The 18,546-nt window shown below is 46.2% G+C and overlaps 3 protein-coding genes and 1 long non-coding RNA gene across 7 annotated transcripts in view; 1 reads left to right on the top strand and 3 right to left on the bottom strand.

Moving 5' to 3' along the window:
* pear1 (platelet endothelial aggregation receptor 1) overlaps window positions 1-6,053 on the bottom strand; it is a 34,487-nt gene extending 28,434 nt beyond the window's left edge. The window contains exon 1 of the mRNA XM_037454552.2: window positions 5,881-6,053. The gene's annotated coding sequence lies outside the window, so the exon portion shown is untranslated. The remainder of the gene's footprint in view (window positions 1-5,880) is intronic.
* Window positions 6,054-7,712: 1,659 nt separating this feature from the next.
* gpatch4 (G patch domain containing 4) lies at window positions 7,713-11,082 on the top strand. The gene is made up of 8 exons (XM_037454897.2): window positions 7,713-7,870; window positions 8,488-8,566; window positions 8,651-8,724; window positions 8,824-8,916; window positions 9,159-9,275; window positions 9,491-9,603; window positions 9,694-9,744; window positions 9,830-11,082. Exons 2-8 carry the CDS (start codon window positions 8,488-8,490, stop codon window positions 10,599-10,601), a joined length of 1,299 nt encoding a protein of 432 aa, XP_037310794.2. The 5' UTR covers window positions 7,713-7,870; the 3' UTR covers window positions 10,602-11,082.
* A 94-nt stretch (window positions 11,083-11,176) lies between these two features.
* LOC119198062 (C-type lectin domain family 2 member B-like) lies at window positions 11,177-13,556 on the bottom strand. Its single transcript, XM_037454898.2, has 5 exons — window positions 13,449-13,556; window positions 13,165-13,338; window positions 12,365-12,519; window positions 12,060-12,178; window positions 11,177-11,890 (listed from the first exon to the last, which is right to left on the bottom strand). Exons 2-5 carry the CDS (start codon window positions 13,325-13,327, stop codon window positions 11,740-11,742), a joined length of 588 nt encoding a protein of 195 aa, XP_037310795.2. The 5' UTR covers window positions 13,328-13,338; window positions 13,449-13,556; the 3' UTR covers window positions 11,177-11,739.
* A 557-nt stretch (window positions 13,557-14,113) lies between these two features.
* LOC134132899 (uncharacterized) lies at window positions 14,114-18,395 on the bottom strand. Of its 4 annotated transcripts, none has more exons than XR_009957101.1 (5): window positions 18,062-18,395; window positions 17,832-17,923; window positions 15,650-16,825; window positions 15,201-15,403; window positions 14,114-15,076 (listed from the first exon to the last, which is right to left on the bottom strand). It is a non-coding gene; the product is annotated as an uncharacterized LOC134132899 (long non-coding RNA). The 4 variants fall into 4 exon arrangements; XR_009957099.1 differs by having other exon boundaries at window positions 15,650-16,037; window positions 16,133-17,923; window positions 18,062-18,393; XR_009957100.1 differs by having other exon boundaries at window positions 15,650-16,037; window positions 16,181-17,923; window positions 18,062-18,393.
* Between the last annotated feature and the right edge of the window lie 151 nt (window positions 18,396-18,546).

Raw genomic sequence — 18,546 nt, 5'->3', positions numbered from 1 at the left:
GCTCGGGGGGGGGGGGCGTGCAGATTGCTTACTCTTGTGGTTTTGACCCCTCACGGTGGGGGAGCTGTTGCCCAAAACTCTGTCGGAGAGAGGTGTGAAATCGAACCCTGTCCGCTTTGCCAAAAGCAACGCAGCGGGGTTCAGAGAGGCCCGAAAGCCGAAAACGAAACTGTGAAATTATTTTGAACAATTACTGCTGCAATTAATAAGTGTATTTTCTGTATAGAATAAGGCCTACGGTTATGAAAATCCCGTTTTATTAAATGCATTACTCCTCAGGGGGGGGGGGTCTATGGCGACTGAGAGGATTATGTTGATCCTATGCTGAATGTGTGCATTGTGCGGTTCCCATGCACCAAGCCTCAATGTGAGTCTTTGGGTCACGGTCGCATGAAAGAGAGAGAGAACGATTTACAGTAACAGACTTCAACCACGTCGCATCTGGTTTCGATTAAGACAACACTTCTAATGTGACTGGATGGCATATCCCCCCCCCCCCCTCCTTCTCCTCTTGCAGCTGCTTCGATGGGAACTGCGAGGCCATATTTTTCTGTTGTTGTAATCGATGATGTTCTTCTGCCACCTGTGTCAAGGATTCCTTTTCGGCTACTTATTCTTTTCTACGTGGAAACCGGGAGACGCAGCAGAGCACCGCAACGCCGACAGGTAGAATTCACCTTTTCTTTCTTTATCTCTAGTTCCAGGAAATTCAGTCCGGGCCGGTAAAAGTTAAAGCCCATTGATTTACAGGCCGAGCTCAGTCAGCTCAGTGCTGCCTTACTGGAGGACAAGGTGGAAATCTGCAACTTATTAAGTGATCGTTTTAAGCCTCTTTTCTCTTTTTATTTGCCCCCCCCAAAAAAGGCTCCTTCTGCCTCCCTCCAGATCGGCCTCATCCAGAAAGCATCTGGAAGTTAAAGCCATATTTTCTTGACTGAAAGAAAGCCACGTGTGCTACCCTGAAGGTGAACCCTCAGATTTTCCTTTGCTTAGTCGAGTCCAGCATGTAAGCCGTGTCACTGAAGTGAAACTGTCTTAAACTCCACAGGTGGTGCAGTTAATTCACTTTTTTTGGAAGGCCTCGTAGGTACAGAAGGATGGAGACTACGTGTTGTAAAATGTGCTTAACTTAAATCATCTGCTTTAACTTGACCAGATTCAGAGAGGAAGTGGATGCTTTTTACTGTTTATTTCATAAACTGCAATGCAACTTGTATTCCAATTGTTTTTAGATTTCCTTTTCTTTTGCTATCCAAATATATAGTTGCATTGCGTCTGCATTGTGCAACATGTTAGCCTCTAGTGGCTTTTTGGTGCCACGCGTGTATGTCTGTCCAACACAACAGGAAGACGGGGTGTGGGGGGGCAGAGAGGAGACAGAAGCCAGAGACAATGCACCACACAGGACATCCTGGGCAACGCCGTGGGGGGGGGGGGCAAACAGCGAGAAGGTCCAGCAGCCTGTCGTCTTGTTTGGGTCTGATGTTCCAACCCGAGGGAACCGAGCGGAGAGGAAATGGTTTAACAGGCAGCGGGTCGTCTGAGAGTCATGGCTCATTTCTCTTCATTATTACTTATGCAGTGACGATACTTGCATCTTTTCAAAAAGTGCTGCAGATATGTTCAGACTATTTACCAGTTAATTAACTGGTAAACCTTTACAACACTGTTTGTGTTGTAAATGTTAACACATTTCAACAGCAAGTTACCACGGAGTCTCATGTCAGCACTTCATGGAGAATGTCTTTGAAGATAACATGCTTTCCTCATTACTCTTTAATTACTACAACCCCCTGGTTCATTATGATCTTTCTCCAACCAATTATTCCATCTCTCCAGCTGAGTTTTGTTCAGTTTTTTTTTTAGTTTTTTTTGTTGCAAAATCAGGCCCTGTCCCTCAGGTCCAATCTCTGTCTCCTGTCTTCAATCATCCTCACACCAGGCGGCACCAGCGCAAAGAAGACCGGGACAAACAATAGGAAGCCGGTAGGAAACATCTTGCATCTGTGCATCCAGGTCTGCATCTAAACAGTCTTTCCTCTAACATGTAAACAGGAGAGAGTTGGTGATAAAAGGAAAAGTCCTTGAAGGATGAGCTACACAAAAGCTCCTTAGTCTTCTGTGTCAATTTTTCCAAATATATTTTTCTTTCAAATAGGGAACCTCACAAATAGTGAAAATCTGTCATCCTGCCTTTTGATCTGGAGGTTTGTCTTTCAGAAGTGCTCTAAAAAAATGAAATGAAAGAAAAAAGAAAAGCAAATAAGTCCTCTCATAAAATACAAGATGGACAACTGCGAGAGTCATAGCTCGGCGCAGCTGGCCGAGCGGATTTGGGTACGAGCTCAAGAAAAACATCAAGTGTTCTAGCAGTTCGTGTCCGCCGTGTGCCAAGTATGACACAAAGGCCATTTGTTTTCCACATGTATGGTAAACTCATGACGTCTCGCCACCGACCGAATGAAACATTAGAGCACAGCGTCTTCTGCTTGGGAAAGTACTAAAAACAAATAAAAACAAGCACGACTCCGTCTTAAAAGCGAGAGATGCCCCCCCCCCCCCCCCACCACCCCTCCGAGCCTCGAATTTGACGCAGTACTTTCTCTAATTCCACTTCTCAGGTTTCACTCGGTGCTGCAGAGACACCACACGGAGACGCAGACGCCAATGAAAACCCCCCCCCCGAAATCTTAATGAGCAATTGTCTCCACCCCTCCCCCCCCCCCCCACCCCACCCCTCACCCACCCAACACCGACATAAGCAACTTCGGAAAAGACCCTCCCGACGGGTGCAAGCAGTCTGTGGTCACCTCACCGAGCCGCCGTTGGCTCCTCCTTCGGTTCCAGCCCCCAAACTCCCCGACCTCGGCTTTTTATGATTGGCTATTTGAGCCGGAGCCCAATGAAACTGTACATGCTCCCATGAGCCGGAGGGCCGCACTCGGATCTGCTCCTAATTACTTGCGCGGCTGCGGAGCACATGGGGCTGAAAGGCTTACATAAGCCCGTGGCAGGAATATTCAACCCGTGTCACCTTCTTTCGAGTTCCCTCTGCTCTTTGTCTTTTCCAATCGCGACCGTTTTAGCTTTTAAAAAATAAAAAGCTCGGGGAGTAGACAACGGGCCCTTTGTTTATTTTCTTCTTGTTAACTTTCATAAGGGAAGCTGACGGATGAAACGCGCTGGGTGAATAAAATGAAATTTCCAGTTACTTGTAAGATTTTACACATCAATAAAAGTCAGTCTGACAGAGAAAGAGATCAAAAGAGAACCGCCCACATGAGAAGGCAGAACCGCTGCGCTGATGAAGAAACAAGGAGGAAGATGCTCTCAGAAAGTGAGAGGTTCCTCCCCACGAGATCCCTTCTGGCAGCAACCTTCAGTCCAACCCGACAGGGATCTCATCAGGCAGCTGAGCAACAGGTTATTGAACAGTACGAGACGTGTTGTCTTGGTTGATTTGTTTGATTGGTTGGTTCAGACACAGTAGTGCTGCACTAACAACATTGTTTCGAAAAAAGCAGCAGAAGGATTCGTGAAAGTCACTCGGAGGAACATCTGTGCATCTATTAAATCGATGCATGAAGATGTTTCACAAGGTGGATAGAAATGAGCATCATTTAAACCGACACCAGTGACTCGATAGCACCGTGTGTCCCTTGAATAAAACCCAAGTGGTGCGTAGCCATGGTGTGTGAACTTGTCGAGAGGAATCGTGGCCTTCAAAAGACAACGCGAAGAGACTGTGGGCCAATATCCACGCTGCCACCATCCATTTAAGTCCAGGCGCTGGGGTCTCGTATTACCCCGACGTCTCTTACCTCGGCTCTACCTTCTATCTCTGGCTAGTGTCATCTCCAACCAAAACAGATCCTATGGCCGGCCTGAGCCGGGGGGGCCCTCTCCTGGACAAACACACGGGTGGTGGGGGGAGGGGGGGGGGGGATGAGCCAGATCTCCAGCTGTCGGACCCGAGACGGTAAAGCAAGAACGGGTCGGCCACAGTGACACTGATAGCTGAAACAGACACATTTCCGAGGGGGGGGGGGGGGGGGGGGGGAGATGCTATTTTTCCACTGATGAGGGTCTCATAAAACACCGAGGAACAACAGAGGCGGCTTCGGGGGGGGGGGCACAGTTTCACTTACTCGCATGCAGAACCCCATGAAACCAACACATGGGGAAAGTGACACGTTTAGAGCCGGCTGAGTGTACCTTGAGGAGCACTCGGAGGAGGACAAAGGAAAACGAGTTGGGGAGTCAGATGGCTGGAGATTTACTCTTCAGTTGCTCGCATCTCGGCTTAAACGCCTTAAATGGTGCCACGGGCCTCCCCCCCGATCCAAAAGCACTCACTCACACCGCCAGTTGCGCAGATAAGCGCAGAATTTACGGGGGGGGGGGGGCTGATTTAACAGCTCTGCTGGGAAAAAGCAGCGAGCTCGTTTTTCAAAACACGTGCAGCGGTTCATCATTTCCTGACTCCCGACTTGCAGAGGAGGAAGAGTGTAAAAGTGCAAAACGCCTCTCACTCTGACCGTGCGGTTCTGTCACGGGCCGCCGGCGTCTGTCCAAATGACCACCCCGTCATTACGAAGGCATCATTTGATGGACTTATATCCCCCTTTTTCGTAGGTGGGCCGTCACACAGCAGCAGAGTCCACGCTCGCACTGCGAACCACTGGGAGAGGAGCCCTCACACATGAGGGAGGGAGACAAAGGGGAACACTCCGTCCCGCCTGTGCCTGATGGACGCCGCTATAGCGGGACGCGGAGGCCCGAGTCACGCCGTCACGCACAGGAAGTCACACATTCGCCCCGGGGCTGCCGCCGCCGCCACGTCTCACTGGCTGGAGCTCCAGAGGCGAGAGGCGAGTCCCGAACTGGGATTAACAACTTAATGAAAATCAAACAAGACGGAAGAGGAGGAGGAGGAGGAGGAGGAGGAGGAGGAGGAGGAGGAGGAGGAGGAGGAGGAGGAGGAGGAAGAAAGAACAGGCCTCGTCCCGGTGACTTCCTCTGTGAGGAATCGATGGAGACGACAGATTTTCGGAGTCACTCGCTCAGTGCCAAGATCCCCCGCTGTTTAAAGTTAATTTGTGTGCTGACAGATGGTTTTATTGTGATAGTTTGTCTTTTGAAGTGGCGATCAATAAAAAAAAAAAACTGTTTTTTGAAACATCTGCCTAAAAGGTTAAATAAATAAGACGATACACTTTCACCACCAGTGGAGGAAAGTACTTTACCTCATTTTACCTTTATCTAATGTTAGTTCATACGCTAACCTTTATTTAAGTTTGTGATTACCTTGCAAATTAAGATTTTACTTTGAAAATGTGATCCATTATAACAGATATGAAATACTCAACATTGACATAAGAAAACAGTTATATTGTAACACCACAGTATCAAAGGGGCCATTGCTTAAAGAGTACTTTTACAGCTTTAGTTGAAGTACATTTGACCATATAAAAGACATCACTAGTAAAGGAAGTATCACAGTAAAGTATTTACTTGAATAAATATACTTATTGTCACACTCCACCACTGAAGCAATATTTAGTTTACTTCAAATAAAGGTCGTTTTTCCAACATTTTTCACACGTATTTGAAACTTAGAAGATACCATGTTTATAGAAATAAGAAGAAGCGCTAAATGTACAGCCAGAACCAGACGGACAGGCAGCTGTAGACGGGTTTACACATTGAAGCCAGTGAGAAGCATTTATTACAGTGGCTTTAAACTCACAGCAGATCACAGGCGGCTCCACGTTGCGCTCTTTGAGAACACGGCGCACAATCCTCGCAAAGCTTTGTCTCTTAAATAAAGCCTCCGTGACATCCCGTGGACTTTGAAGTTATTGACATGATTTTACTCACCTTGCCGTCCAAGAATTTTCGGGATTTCAAAATCTTGTGCCAGCGGTTAGAAAGAAACCTCCATGGACGCGCGTGAGACGGAAAAACACTGTTTGTGTTTAAGATTTCATCAAGTGAAAAAACATCTTCAAGCGGTGTAAACATTTATTGGGAAGAGAGAGAGAGAGAGAGAGAGAGAGAGAGAGAGAGAGAGAGAGAGCGACCGCATCCAACGGGGGAGGGAGGGTCCTGAAGCGGAGCCAAAGAAACGGGAGGAACTGTGACAGCGAGGAGGAGGAGGAGGAGGGAGAGAGAGAGAGAGAGAGAGAGAGAGAGAGAGAGAGAGATATGTTTTTGTCTTTGACCCGCCTGCAGACATTGATGATGACAAATAGATATTTAAATAGATACATATTTATATAGATTAATAAACAGACAGATAGACAGATATATAGATAGATAGATAGATAGATAGATAGATAGATAGATAGATAGATAGATAGATAGATAGATAGATAGATAGATAGATAGATAGATAGATAGATAGATAGATAGATAGATAGATAGATAGATAGATAGATAGACAACTACTGGTTTGATTTATATGCATGAAATAGAACGGATCACCAACTTTCATTTGATTTGCATTTTGTAACTTCTTTGCTCTTCTGTGTTGATTTTAACACTAAACTGATATCACATCACAAGATCCATCTTCTGCTAAACTATATGACCCCAAGTACGTGAACACGTGAACATTTAATCTGCTCTCCACTCTCCTGGGAATCTGGTTTGTACCCATTCGGCCACAGGAGCCACGTCAGAACGCCACGTTAGCGAGATTGGTCACTGATGTTGGGTTGTAAAAGGCTCACAGTATTGGGGGAGGGTTGTGCAGGCCAATCTAGTTGTTCAACTCCTAACTCCAAAATGTCTGTGTTGATCCGGATGTAAGCATGGTGCACGGTCATGTTGAAGGAGAAGTGGGTCTTCTCCAAACTGTTGCATCAAATATAATTGAATGCTAGTATGTACTTTGTTAGGAGACTACGTCATAAATTAGACTATGTGGAGGGTCCAAATACGCTTTCTGTGCGTCACACGTTCCTTCCTGTCACATGATCTATTTACAGGTGAGTAACCACCTCCTCTGAGGTAGCTGTCAATCTGCTTCGGCAGACAGCAGTCGGAGGTCTTCCTCCCAAACTGCCGTCCCCTGCGGAACACAGATAAACAAAAGGCATGGATGGAGGCCCGCTGGGACAAACATCCTCACTGCACGGAAACAAAGAAAAGGGGGGACATTAAACTGTTTCCTGTTGTTCTAATAGGGGCTGTTTAAGCAGTCATGCTGAGGGCACCCCGAGCGCATGTCGTCATTTCAGAGTTGCTTTTAGTTGTCTTTTGGAGGTTAGAAATACATTTTTTGTAAGTCGCTTTGGATAAAAGCATCAGCTAAATGACATGTAATGTAATGTAATGTAAAAAGGTAAAGAGGTATTTAAGGACAACAGTGATCCATTGTGGATCAAACTTTCTGCCACTTGTGTCCATATGGACCACTAAAATCAACATAAAATGAAATGTCCTTAGCTATAAGTGAGTACAGTTCATTTCATTAATGTATTTCACAATATAAACATCATCAGAAAAATATATATAAATATTATTTTGAATTGGGCCTGTCTTTTAATTTTGTTTCTGTCACAGGGTTTATTAACGTGAAAAGTGAATATATTGTTTCAAGGAAATATGTTTCAAATGGTCTATCTTTTTTTAATACAGGACAAAAAACATTTTGGGGCTTTTATTTGATTGAGAGCAACGTATGCTACCAGTGTTCCGGCTGCTGTAAAATAACGAGAAGAAGAAGAAGATAGCGGGACCTTCGTGACGTGTTTCCGGTGTCATGTCAGCTAGCTGCTGAAACCTCATGGCTAGCGGCTTCACGAACGCGTTTTTTCTGCTTCAGTTCTGATGATGCAGTTTTACTGAATCCAGACGGTCAGAGGTATGTTATCGTGTGTGACTTCTGACTTGTTAATGTTGTGTGTAAAAATGTGAGTGTCGTGTTGTTAATGCCTTCACGTTAACGTTAGCTGCTAACTTCAACCCAGAGAAAAAAGAACTGTACGATCCTCCAGAAATGCTTTTCCCCCCGGTGTAAGTGCTCTTAACGTTACATTAAAAAAACATATAAACCTTTGAATTAATTTATGTGACGTAGTATCAACACAAAGCGGAATGTGATTATGCCTCATATCACTTAACAATAAACAATCTATTCTAAACTAAGCGTTAACCTAAAAAGTGAATTGGACTCTACTGTATTAGTGTGTTTAATTTTAACGCTTGCTATTTTTATTTTTTCTAAACTTTCATAATGTTCTGTTTTAATCTGCAGGAATAGCTTCATATTCATTAAAATGCTGGAGGTGTTTTGCTGAACTGTCACATCCACAAGTTTACTCAGAATAACAGCCCTGTTTTCAGATTACAGGCCTTTTCGGTTTTCTGTTAATCTTATAAAGTAGGATCGTTTTCTCACGGCATGAATTAAAACTTCATCAATCACTCATATTTCAGAGTTTCTGATTTTATAACACTCTACAAACTTGTACTTACCAGATGGCAGAAGTTCTACCAGAGAAAAGTCGCGGCTTGAAGTTTGCAGAGCAGCAGCTCCTGCGTCACGGCTGGGAATACGGTAAGATGCTCTCGGGTCTTTGGTTCAGCCACCGCAGTGGGTCACGTCCAGGTGCACAGGTCTCACGCTGTCCCCTCTCCTCAGGTAAAGGATTGGGCCGAGGTGAGAACGGCATAGCCGAGGCCGTCAAGGTCAAAGTGAAATGTGACAAAGGAGGGGTGAGTACGATTTGGTTTTATGCAGCGTCTCTCCTGATCGCATTCATCCCTGGTGTAAACTCTGTTCTGTAGACTCATGGGGGTTTTCTTGTCTTCCAGATTGGTCATAAGGAAGGGGATCAGTTCACCTTCCACTGGTGGGATCATGTCTTCAATAAGGCTTCTTCCAGTCTGCAGGTGGAGTCTGATCAGGTGAGGCCTACCTGCTGATCCCTGAACAACACACAGTTCAACGCGCTCACCATCACGGGACACTTTTAGTCTAAAAGTATCAAGTGATGCTTTTGTGCTATTTTTGACTTCAAGGGGATTTTGTGATGTTTTAGTGATGGTGAGACCAATATAACGTGTATATGAAAAGGAGCCGAGCCAATTCATGAGAAGAAACCCTTGAGGATAAATCAAAGAAGGTCAAAAGTTTTGTTTCATTTCAGAATGGGATTCAGTTGAAGAAGACAGCGGAGGAAGGTGAAGAGGATGGAATGATCTCCAATAAAAAGCCAAGGAAAGCCGCTCTGGCTAAATCCAAACTTTATGGATGCTTTGTCAAGGTAAGTTGTTTGTTTGTTATTTCAGCATTAGTGGTAAATGAAGGAGATACATGGTGCACAGGAAGCTTCAGAGTTTTAAAGAATTGGAGGAATCTTAACCGTTTAAATAAACCACTAAAACATGCTGAAAAATGAATATACATTTATATTGCTTTCCAATGTTACAGTTTGTGGTCCGACCGGATGGTGACTGTCTCTGTTTGTGTTTCCGTCAGTCGGCGACGCTGCTGTCGGGTTCGGAGCAGCCCGATCCGAAGCCTTCCAGCTCGGACAGCAGTAGCTCGGACGACGAGGACGACCAGAAGATGGATCTCTCCAGCACCACAAAGTGAGAACTTCACCTGATGTGGAGATGCTTGATCTTTCGCTGAGCTTTTTTTTTTATTTAACTGTTTGCAAATGTGTTTATGCTCAACAGGCTCTCTGATGCGGATCTGATGAAGGCTTGTGGCGGCCGCACGGCTCACAAGTAAGTCGATCATAAAGTGTCTGGTAATACTGAAAAGTAAAAAAAAAAAAAAAGATTTAATTTCTGATGGACTTGTGTTTTCCAGAGGAGCCAGACATGGCTTGACCATGAGTGCCAAGTTAGCCCGGCTAGAGCAGCAGGAGGCCGAGTTCATGGCGAAGTACGGCAAGAAGAGCCAACCGGCTGACGCCGCGGCGGTTTGCGTCGCTCAGACTCCGCCCACTGCCCGGTCAGCTGACCAGACGGCCGAGACGCTGAGCGACTCCCAGACGAAGAAGATGAAAGACGTTGGATTCCCCGGGAGCGATGATGACCTAAAGGAGTCTCCTGTAAGTCCTGACGCGGATGTTATAGTCAAAAAGAAGAAGAAGAAGAAGAGAGCCAACGAGGTAATTGAGCAGATAACTGACGTGGTTTCCTCTGATGGGGATGTGATCTATGTAGAAGACAGTGACTCAGACCACTCTCATAAAACAAAGAGGAAGCATAAAAATAAAAAACACAATACGCAGCAGGACGAGGAAGGAAGAACATTTTCACCTGCAGCAGAGCGCAAAAGCCAGGAGGAGCCTGCTGAGCTGCTCACAGAAGGGAAGAAGAAGAAGAAGAAAAAGAAGAAGAAGAAGAAATCCTCACACAGCGAACCTCCTGAGGAGGAGAGCAACAACACCGAAGGGAGCCTATCGGAGCCGGTCTGCACACCAAAGCAAGTGTCAGTCGTGTCAGTGACCGAGGAAGACCCCACTCCGAGGCAGAAAAGGAAAAAGTGTAAAAAAGACAAATCCTACGCAGACGAGGATACAAACGAGGAGACGCTTTGTCCCAAGAAGAAGAAAAAAAAGAAGTCCAGAGAGTAGTTTAAAAGCTTTGGTCCTTAACAAGATATCTGTAATTCAGTGATTCCTATTCAGCCTCCTAACCAAGCTCACTTGACTCCTTCCTCCCTTAAATGTGATCTGTTGGATTCCCTTCAGTCTGCCGCTGAGGACCTGAGGTCTGTTGGGTTATTTTTTTGCAGATCAGCTGGCGATGCAGACTTTTTATGACGATTGATTATTTACAACATGGGAAGTGTCCATCTGAATCTGTCACTGACTTCATGAGTTGGTGCCGTGTCACACGTTATCAAATCAAATCCGTCATTCTTGTTGGAGCCAATTAACAGAAAGTTGCCTTTTGATGACTACTAAATGTAAAATATACGTTTTAGTTGAAAACTATTATGAACTGTAGGAAAAACATTTTTAGGCTCTCAATGTTTTATTGAACTGGTTTAACTGACAAACTGTCATGAACTTCTGGAGTTTATAAGAATTAAATATTGAATGCATCAAACTACATTTTTGTGATTGATTTATTTTTCTGCTCAGTTGACAAAATAACATGTAATGTACTGCATTTTATGTGATTATTTAAAATATATCGTCACCATGTGATATATTGTTTTTCTATAGTGTAGGCTACATACTACTCTATGGTGTATTACCACAGATACTACAGAAGAGACAAAAGTATAATATAAAATACAGGTCAAAATAAAGTCACGGATTCTTGAAAAGTCCGCCATGTCGAACATACACTTTGTTGCACAACATATTTTGACTCATATTTTGACTCATAAGTCTTTACGTAACACCAGAAACATGCAGCAAGCCAGCTGCTGGAAAATAACTGTTGCATCAGTGTGCAAATGTAATGATGAAATTAACTTTGCAGAAGTCGTCCCGTTATAAGGCTTTGGCTCTTTGGGAGAAACACGTCACATGATTCATTGACTCATGTTCTTTATTATGTCTTCACCGATCTCTGGATGAAGTGCACAGCGTCCTCCCAGTGAGGCTTACTCATAAAGCTGCAATAGTTCAAAGGTGCTTAAGCGGTTAAATTGTACAGTGTGGTTCAGCTTCTTCCCCTTTTTGTGACTCCTGAGCTGGTTTATAAACGATAATTAACACTTTCGTACAACTTTGCATGTGGGAGAACCTGTGGCAGCGCTCACAGATCGGACCTCAACAGGGCGTCGGCCTCACAGATGAATTTGTTCCTCATGTAACAGTAGGCTGGATTCCAGCTGGCTGAGGGCTTCCTCTCGGGGATCATCAGTCCGCATTGGGGAGACATACCAATGCTCTCCGTTAACCAGTAGCTTCAAAGACACAACGTGATCATTAGCACACAGTAACAATGTATTAACACTTATTACTAAATACCTGTGTCCTAATGTGAAAAAGACGAAAACCTAAACTAAGCACCCACAGAGAAAGTAGTTCAATAAATGAACATTAAATAGAAAATAAATGAAATGACTTCCTCACCTGAGAGTGTCATTTTGTCCATCAACCCACACCCAGTTTCTGTCCTGGACTTTACGCAGCCCGAGCCAGTATCCATGGTAACGGTCGTAGTAAAACCTGGAGTGATTACTGATGAATTCCTGTAAAGTATAGCGTGGTAAACATGTATTCCACATCTGATCACGCATTCAAAACACTGACTTCCTACAGAGAGTCTCCATTGCATCCCGGCCATTTGCCTCTGAATCGCCTCTTTTATTCACTAAATCTGAATCGAAACAGGGTTGAAAAGCTCTTGAGAGGAGGTCTGTGTTGTCAGCGCTCACCTGTTCATGCAGATTATCGATCACGACGAGGTCTGCGGCCGCGCTTTGGCAGTACCTCTGGCCCCCCTCCCATGTGTTCCAGGGGGAGTTTTCACTGGGAAACAGGTAGCACTTCTCCTGGAACAGAACCCAGTCTTCCCGACACGGCTGACACTCTGCGTTCGGGAATAAAGCACAACGCGGATTTGGGATTTGAAGGATTGCGATTCCGTTTGGGGCAGACGTCAACGGCGTCAATAGAATGAACCCTTCCGACCTTTGGTGACCCCTTGCCCTGTCCCTCAGGGCGCCGCCAGGAAGCAAAGGTTTCTTTCTTTGGATTTATCTGTAATATCTGCTACAACTGTAGCTAGATCCTTAAAGGAGTCATTTCTCCACTTCTTGTTCCCTCATTGATGTTTTACTAGTTAGCAATTATCTCATCATAGCATGATGCTAAAGTGCAAGTAAATAAAGTGAGTGTTAATATAATGTGGGACTTATTCATGTATTTTACTCTTGTGGACGGTGGTACTTCCTCTCCGGACTTTATCCTTCGCTGGGGAATAATCATCTATTCAAAATGAATAGATTATATTTTAATGTATAATCTCCTCTGTTGTGATTTCTAACCAAGTTAGATTTGCCAGGCTTCCTGTTTATGGAATACCTTTCAGAATTGACATATTTAGCCCTTCTTTTTAAATTTTTATCTCAACTGCCGTCCCCACCTTTCACGTGGAAGCAGGGCCTCGCGGCCTGTGATAGTGGCCTCAATCCCCCCCTACAGTGCGTCCGGATGCCCCATCAGACCCACTCACTCTTATCTGGGCAGAAGTCGCTGACGGGAAAGGCGTCAAAGCGCATGATGACTCCCAGCGTCCAGTTGAGGTTGTGCGTGACGGAGCTCAAGGCGCTCACCTCCTCCACCAGCAGCTGCTTCTCTGCGCCGAGCTCGCCGAGGTTCCCTCTCTGTTCTTCCATCACAGAGGAGACTGGGGAGTGACGGAGGGAGACGATTCAAACCAAAGGAACACCCCGGATCGCCTGCTGTTCACTGCGTGTCTGTCTGTGTGTGTGTGTGTGTGTGTGTGTGTTTACTCACGGTAGATAATGACAGCGACGCTCGCCACCAGCAGGACACAAAGTGTCCCCGAACACGCCGCCAAGGCGGCAAAGTGAGAGCAGGTGGCTTCTCTGCCATCTGCTCGTGGTGAAAAAAAGCAAACCTTCAAATCAGAGTTGGAATTATAATGGACTCACTCATTACTGTTGTGTTTTGTAATACTCTGTCACATCACTAGTGTCGTTGTTTCGATAATCATACACATACATATAGATGGTGCTCATCCATGTTTATTTAGCATTTGAATCAGAACCACCCGCCATTAAAGTAATACTGTACTACATAACGTTAAATAATACTACTGACAACAGGCTTCAAGCAGGTTGGAAAGAGTACATTTAGCTTTATTTAGTGTTACGGCCCTGTGTTCCACAGCAGGGCCTTGTATGTGTGTATGTGCATTTGTTGTTGAAGTTGCTTGTGTGTGTGTGTGTGCTCTTAATTGACAGGATTTACCACCCCCCCCCCCCTGATTGGCTGCGGACCCAGGATCGTTAGTGGCTGCACCTGGTTTGGAGCTCAAAAGGCCACAGTCTTGAGGCCCGAGGAGGGCTCGCTGGCTCTGGCTCCATGTACTTTTGTATGGTCAGGAAGTTGTGTTTGTCAGTGTGGTTTTGGATTGTTTTTTTGTACTAATGACCGTGTTCTTTTTGTTCTCCTTTTCGTCCCAGGGGGAAGGGAGCCGTTGTGGCTAGACTAGAGGCCCATGGGCATACATCACCCGCAGTGAGTCTCTGTCTAGAAACACTAGCTTAGACCTGGGCAGACCACCTCCTGTATCTTTTGGTTAGCGTGCTAAAACTACAGCACTAGCACCTAGGAATAAGCCTGTGTATTTTTTGTTTGTTTGGTTGTTTTGGTCTTGTCCAGCCCTTCTCCCTGTAATCCGTGTAAATAGAAACAAATAAATAACAAATACACGGTAAAAACGGTTTGTGTCCTGCTTACACCACGACCCCCACAGGCCCCGGTTGGTGACACACTTGGTCCTTGACCAGCGGCGTATCAGCAGTCCCCTCCCTTCTAGGGAGCAGGCGTAACAAGTGGGGGCTCGTCCGGGATGTCTGTTGGCCCGCTGCTGCTGAGAGGATCTTTCTGTGGTCAATAATTGGGGCATGTACGGTGTGGTGTAAGCAGACTCGTGTAGTTGGACTGGATACTGGTTAGTTAGGTGGTGTTACTCAGGTGCAAATTTTTATTGTGTACAGATGGCTACCCTCACCCTAGCAACGTTCTTGGAGAACCCTACTTTAGGTCTCCTAACGAGAATGCGCAAGGAAGAGCTAAAAAAAATAGCTGAGCACTACAAGCTACGTGTCAGTGAACAAGCTTTAAAGGCTGAGATTGTAGAACAAATCAAGCATTATTTATTGGATCTAGAAGAGGCAGGCGTCATGTCCCTGGACGAGGAGGATCCCGTAGAGGGTGCCGAGGAAAGGACCGCAGGAGTCTCCTCTCCCACACCGCCGGTGGACAGTGGGGAGCGTAAAGAGGCTCCAGCTCCTTGGACGCTGCCAAAGTTTCTTCCGTTTTCCCCAGTGGCAGGTGGATCTGAGGTAGGGGAGGTAGACAAGCTGCGTAAACAGATGGCACGTCTTCAGGCAGAACTGAAAGACAGAGAAGAGAGGAAAAGATATGAATTTGAGTTGGAACTCAGAAAAATAGAAGCAGATAAGGAGGTCAGAATAAAAATTAGGCAGATGGAGCTCGAGGCAGGTGTAGGGGTCTCACCCTCAGGGCCACGTGAGCCACCTCCATTTAAGGTGAGCCAAAACGTTCCGATGGTTCCACCGTTTAGGGAGACCGAAGTAGACCGCTACTTCGTAGCATTTGAGCGTGTAGCCGTCGCTCTGCAATGGCCAAAGGAGGTGTGGCCTCTTCTCCTGCAGTGCAAGCTGTCTGGGAAGGGCCAGGAAGTGGTCGCAGCGCTTTCCCTGGAAGACAGTTTGCAGTATGATGTGGTTAAAGCAACAGTACTTAGAGCCTACGAGTTAGTACCTGAAGCCTACAGGCAACGCTTCAGGTCTCACAAGAAAGTGGGGAGTCGTACATTTGTGGAGTTTGCTAGGGACAAGGAGTCTCTATTTGAGCGCTGGTGTGCAGCGAGCAAGGTAACAACTTTGTTGGATCTGAAAGAGCTCGTTTTATTAGAAGAATTCAAGAACCACTTATCTGAGCACCTAGTGGTGTACTTGAATGAGCGGAAGGTAGAGAAGTTGACCCAGGCCGCTGTTATGGCGGACGAATATGCTCTGACCCACAAAACTGTGTTTAGTGGATCTCATACTGTCGTCCCATCGACGTCTTGGGCACGCCGGTCTTCACTTGACCCCGCCAGAAGACTCACAGAAAAAAGAGAGTGTTTTTACTGTCATGAAGTGGGCCACTTGATTTCAGATTGTGCGGTTCTGAAAACAAAGACCTCTCAGTCCCCACCCCGCAGCAAGAAAAGTGTCGGTCTTATCCAGTCTACTCCTCGCCTAGACGCTGTTGCTGCGGACAAGATGGTTGGAGCTGAGCCGGATCCTAGGTATGCTCCATTTGTGTCAGTTGGGAGTGTTTCTATCACTGGAGAACCAGAGGACCACACTTTAGTCAAAATCTTACGAGACACCGGTGCAGCACAATCCGTAATCTGTAAAGACGCGTTGCCCTGGTCTGACCTTAATTACTGTGGATCTAATGTTCTCCTGTGTGGGATTGAAACTAACCCCATCTGTGTACCGTTACACTGGTTACACTTAAAGTCAGAGCTCATTTCAGGACGTTTCCGGGTTGGCGTCGTGCCCAAGTTACCGGTGGCGGGGGTAACTCTGTTGCTGGGTAACGACATCGCTGGGGGTAGGGTATCTCCGGTCCTAGAGGTAATAGAAACACCTGAAACAAAAGATGCAGATGTGTTTATTGTTAAACAGTTTCCACATGTTTTCCCGGCTTGTGTCCTAACAAGAGCACAGTCCAGGGGGGAAGGGGAGGTGGTGGATTTGTCGGATTCGGTCTTTGAGCAGGTTAGGGGTGAGGAACCAAAGCCTGAGGTACAGGCCACTCTGCCTACAATGAGGGAAGATGTCTGCGCCAGTCAGTTACAGGACGTTCTCCCATCCTTAGCAGTGGAAAAGCTAATTGAGTGGCAGAAAGCGGATACCAGTCTGAGGAAGTGTTTTGATGCAATAGAGGCCCCTGGAGAAACAGGCCTGCAGAGTGCTGCCTATTCAGTGAAGGAGGGAGTTCTAATGCGCAGTTGGACAGCACACAAAACCGGTGAGGACTGGGATGTTGTTCAGCAGGTAGTTGTTCCTTCACCGCTACGACCGCAAATACTGTCGTTGGCTCATGATCCTGGATGGGCAGGACATCTAGGGATAACAAAAACATACAACCGAATTCTCAGGTACTTTTTCTGGCCAGGTTTAAAATCTGATGTTGTCAAATACTGCAGAACCTGTCATGTGTGCCAACTAATAGGAAAGGTGAACCAACCTGTTCCTCCCGTGCCACTTCATCCAATTCCTGTGATTGGAGAACCGTTCGACCGAGTGATAGTGGACTGTGTGGGCCCACTACCGAAGACACGAGCAGGTAACCAGTACCTTCTCACTATTATGTGCAGTGCTACACGGTACCCAGAAGCCATCCCCCTCCGAACAATAACGACCAAAACCATCATTAAAGCCCTGATGAAGTTCTTCTCCACATTTGGACTCCCGAAAGTGATCCAAACTGACCAAGGTACTAACTTCATGTCCAAGTTGTTCGCTGCTACAATGAAGAATCTGTCTATCACACATCAGGTCTCCAGCGCGTACCATCCAGAGAGCCAGGGGGCTCTAGAGCGCTGGCACCAGACCTTGAAGACGATGCTAAGAAAATACTGTGTGGAGACAAATACTAGTTGGGACGAGGGAGTCCCCTTTGTTCTGTTCGCTGTCAGAGAGACCATCCAGGAATCATTAGGATTCAGTCCCGCTGATCTGGTTTTCGGTCATACGCCACGAGGTCCGATGAAAGTTCTGAAGGAGCACTTGTTATCTGAAGTGTCCAGTAGCTACCCTCGAAATGTGCTGGACTATGTTAGTGAGATGCGGGAGAGGCTGCATATCGCGTGCTCAGTGGCCAGAGAGTCCCTCTCTACCTCTCAGGAACGCATGAAGGTGCAGTATGACAGAAAGACAAAGGACCGCTCTTTTGTGCCAGGGGAGCAGGTACTCGTTCTCCTACCCGTACCTGGTTCGTCTCTCTCGGCCAGGTTTACTGGGCCTTATATTGTCGAAAAAAAAAATAAGTGACACTAACTATATAATTAAAACCCCGGACCGCAGACGCTCCTCCCGTCTGTGTCATATCAACATGCTCAAGTCTTACCGTAAACGTGACGTTCCTGACGTGTCTCCCCAAGGACCAGTTCTGCCCACCTTCACCAGCGCAGCACTAGTGGTGCCCATACCTGAGGGGGACTGGAAGGAAAACGACGAGGATGGGTTAGTAACACGCAATACATTACAACAGTGTAAACGACTCAACAACCCGGAAATGCTACAAAAACTACCGTCCCTAATGGGACATTTAGACCAGAGACAAACTGAAGAACTCACCGCACTAATACATTCCTTTCTCAAAGTATTCTGCGAAGTACCAAGCTGCACCTCTGTTTTGGAGCACGACGTAGACGTTGGAAACACTCGACCTATTCGCCAGCACCCGTATCGGGTTAACACACATAAGAGAGAAATAATGAAGAGTGAAGTGGATTACTTGTTGCAGAATGGAATGGCAAAACCCAGCTACAGCCCGTGGAGTTCTCCGTGCATACTAGTCCCCAAGCCAGACGGTACGTCCCGCTTGTGTACAGACTACCGCAAAATCAACTCTGTGACTGTGCCGGATTCGTTTCCATTACCCCGCTTGGAGGATTGCATCGATCGCATTGGCTCTGCAGCATACGTGAGTAAACTGGACTTGCTTAAAGGTTACTGGCAGGTGCCTTTAACCCAAAGAGCGTCTAATATATCGGCCTTTGTGACACCAGACAACTTTGTGCAATACACAGTCATGCCATTTGGGATGTGTAATGCACCCG

This window comes from Pungitius pungitius, chromosome 11, assembly GCF_949316345.1.
Source record: "Pungitius pungitius chromosome 11, fPunPun2.1, whole genome shotgun sequence".
NCBI lineage: Eukaryota > Metazoa > Chordata > Actinopteri > Perciformes > Gasterosteidae > Pungitius > Pungitius pungitius.
The sequence above is the reverse complement of the archived record's forward strand: the minus strand, read 5'-3'. Positions and strand labels throughout refer to the sequence as shown.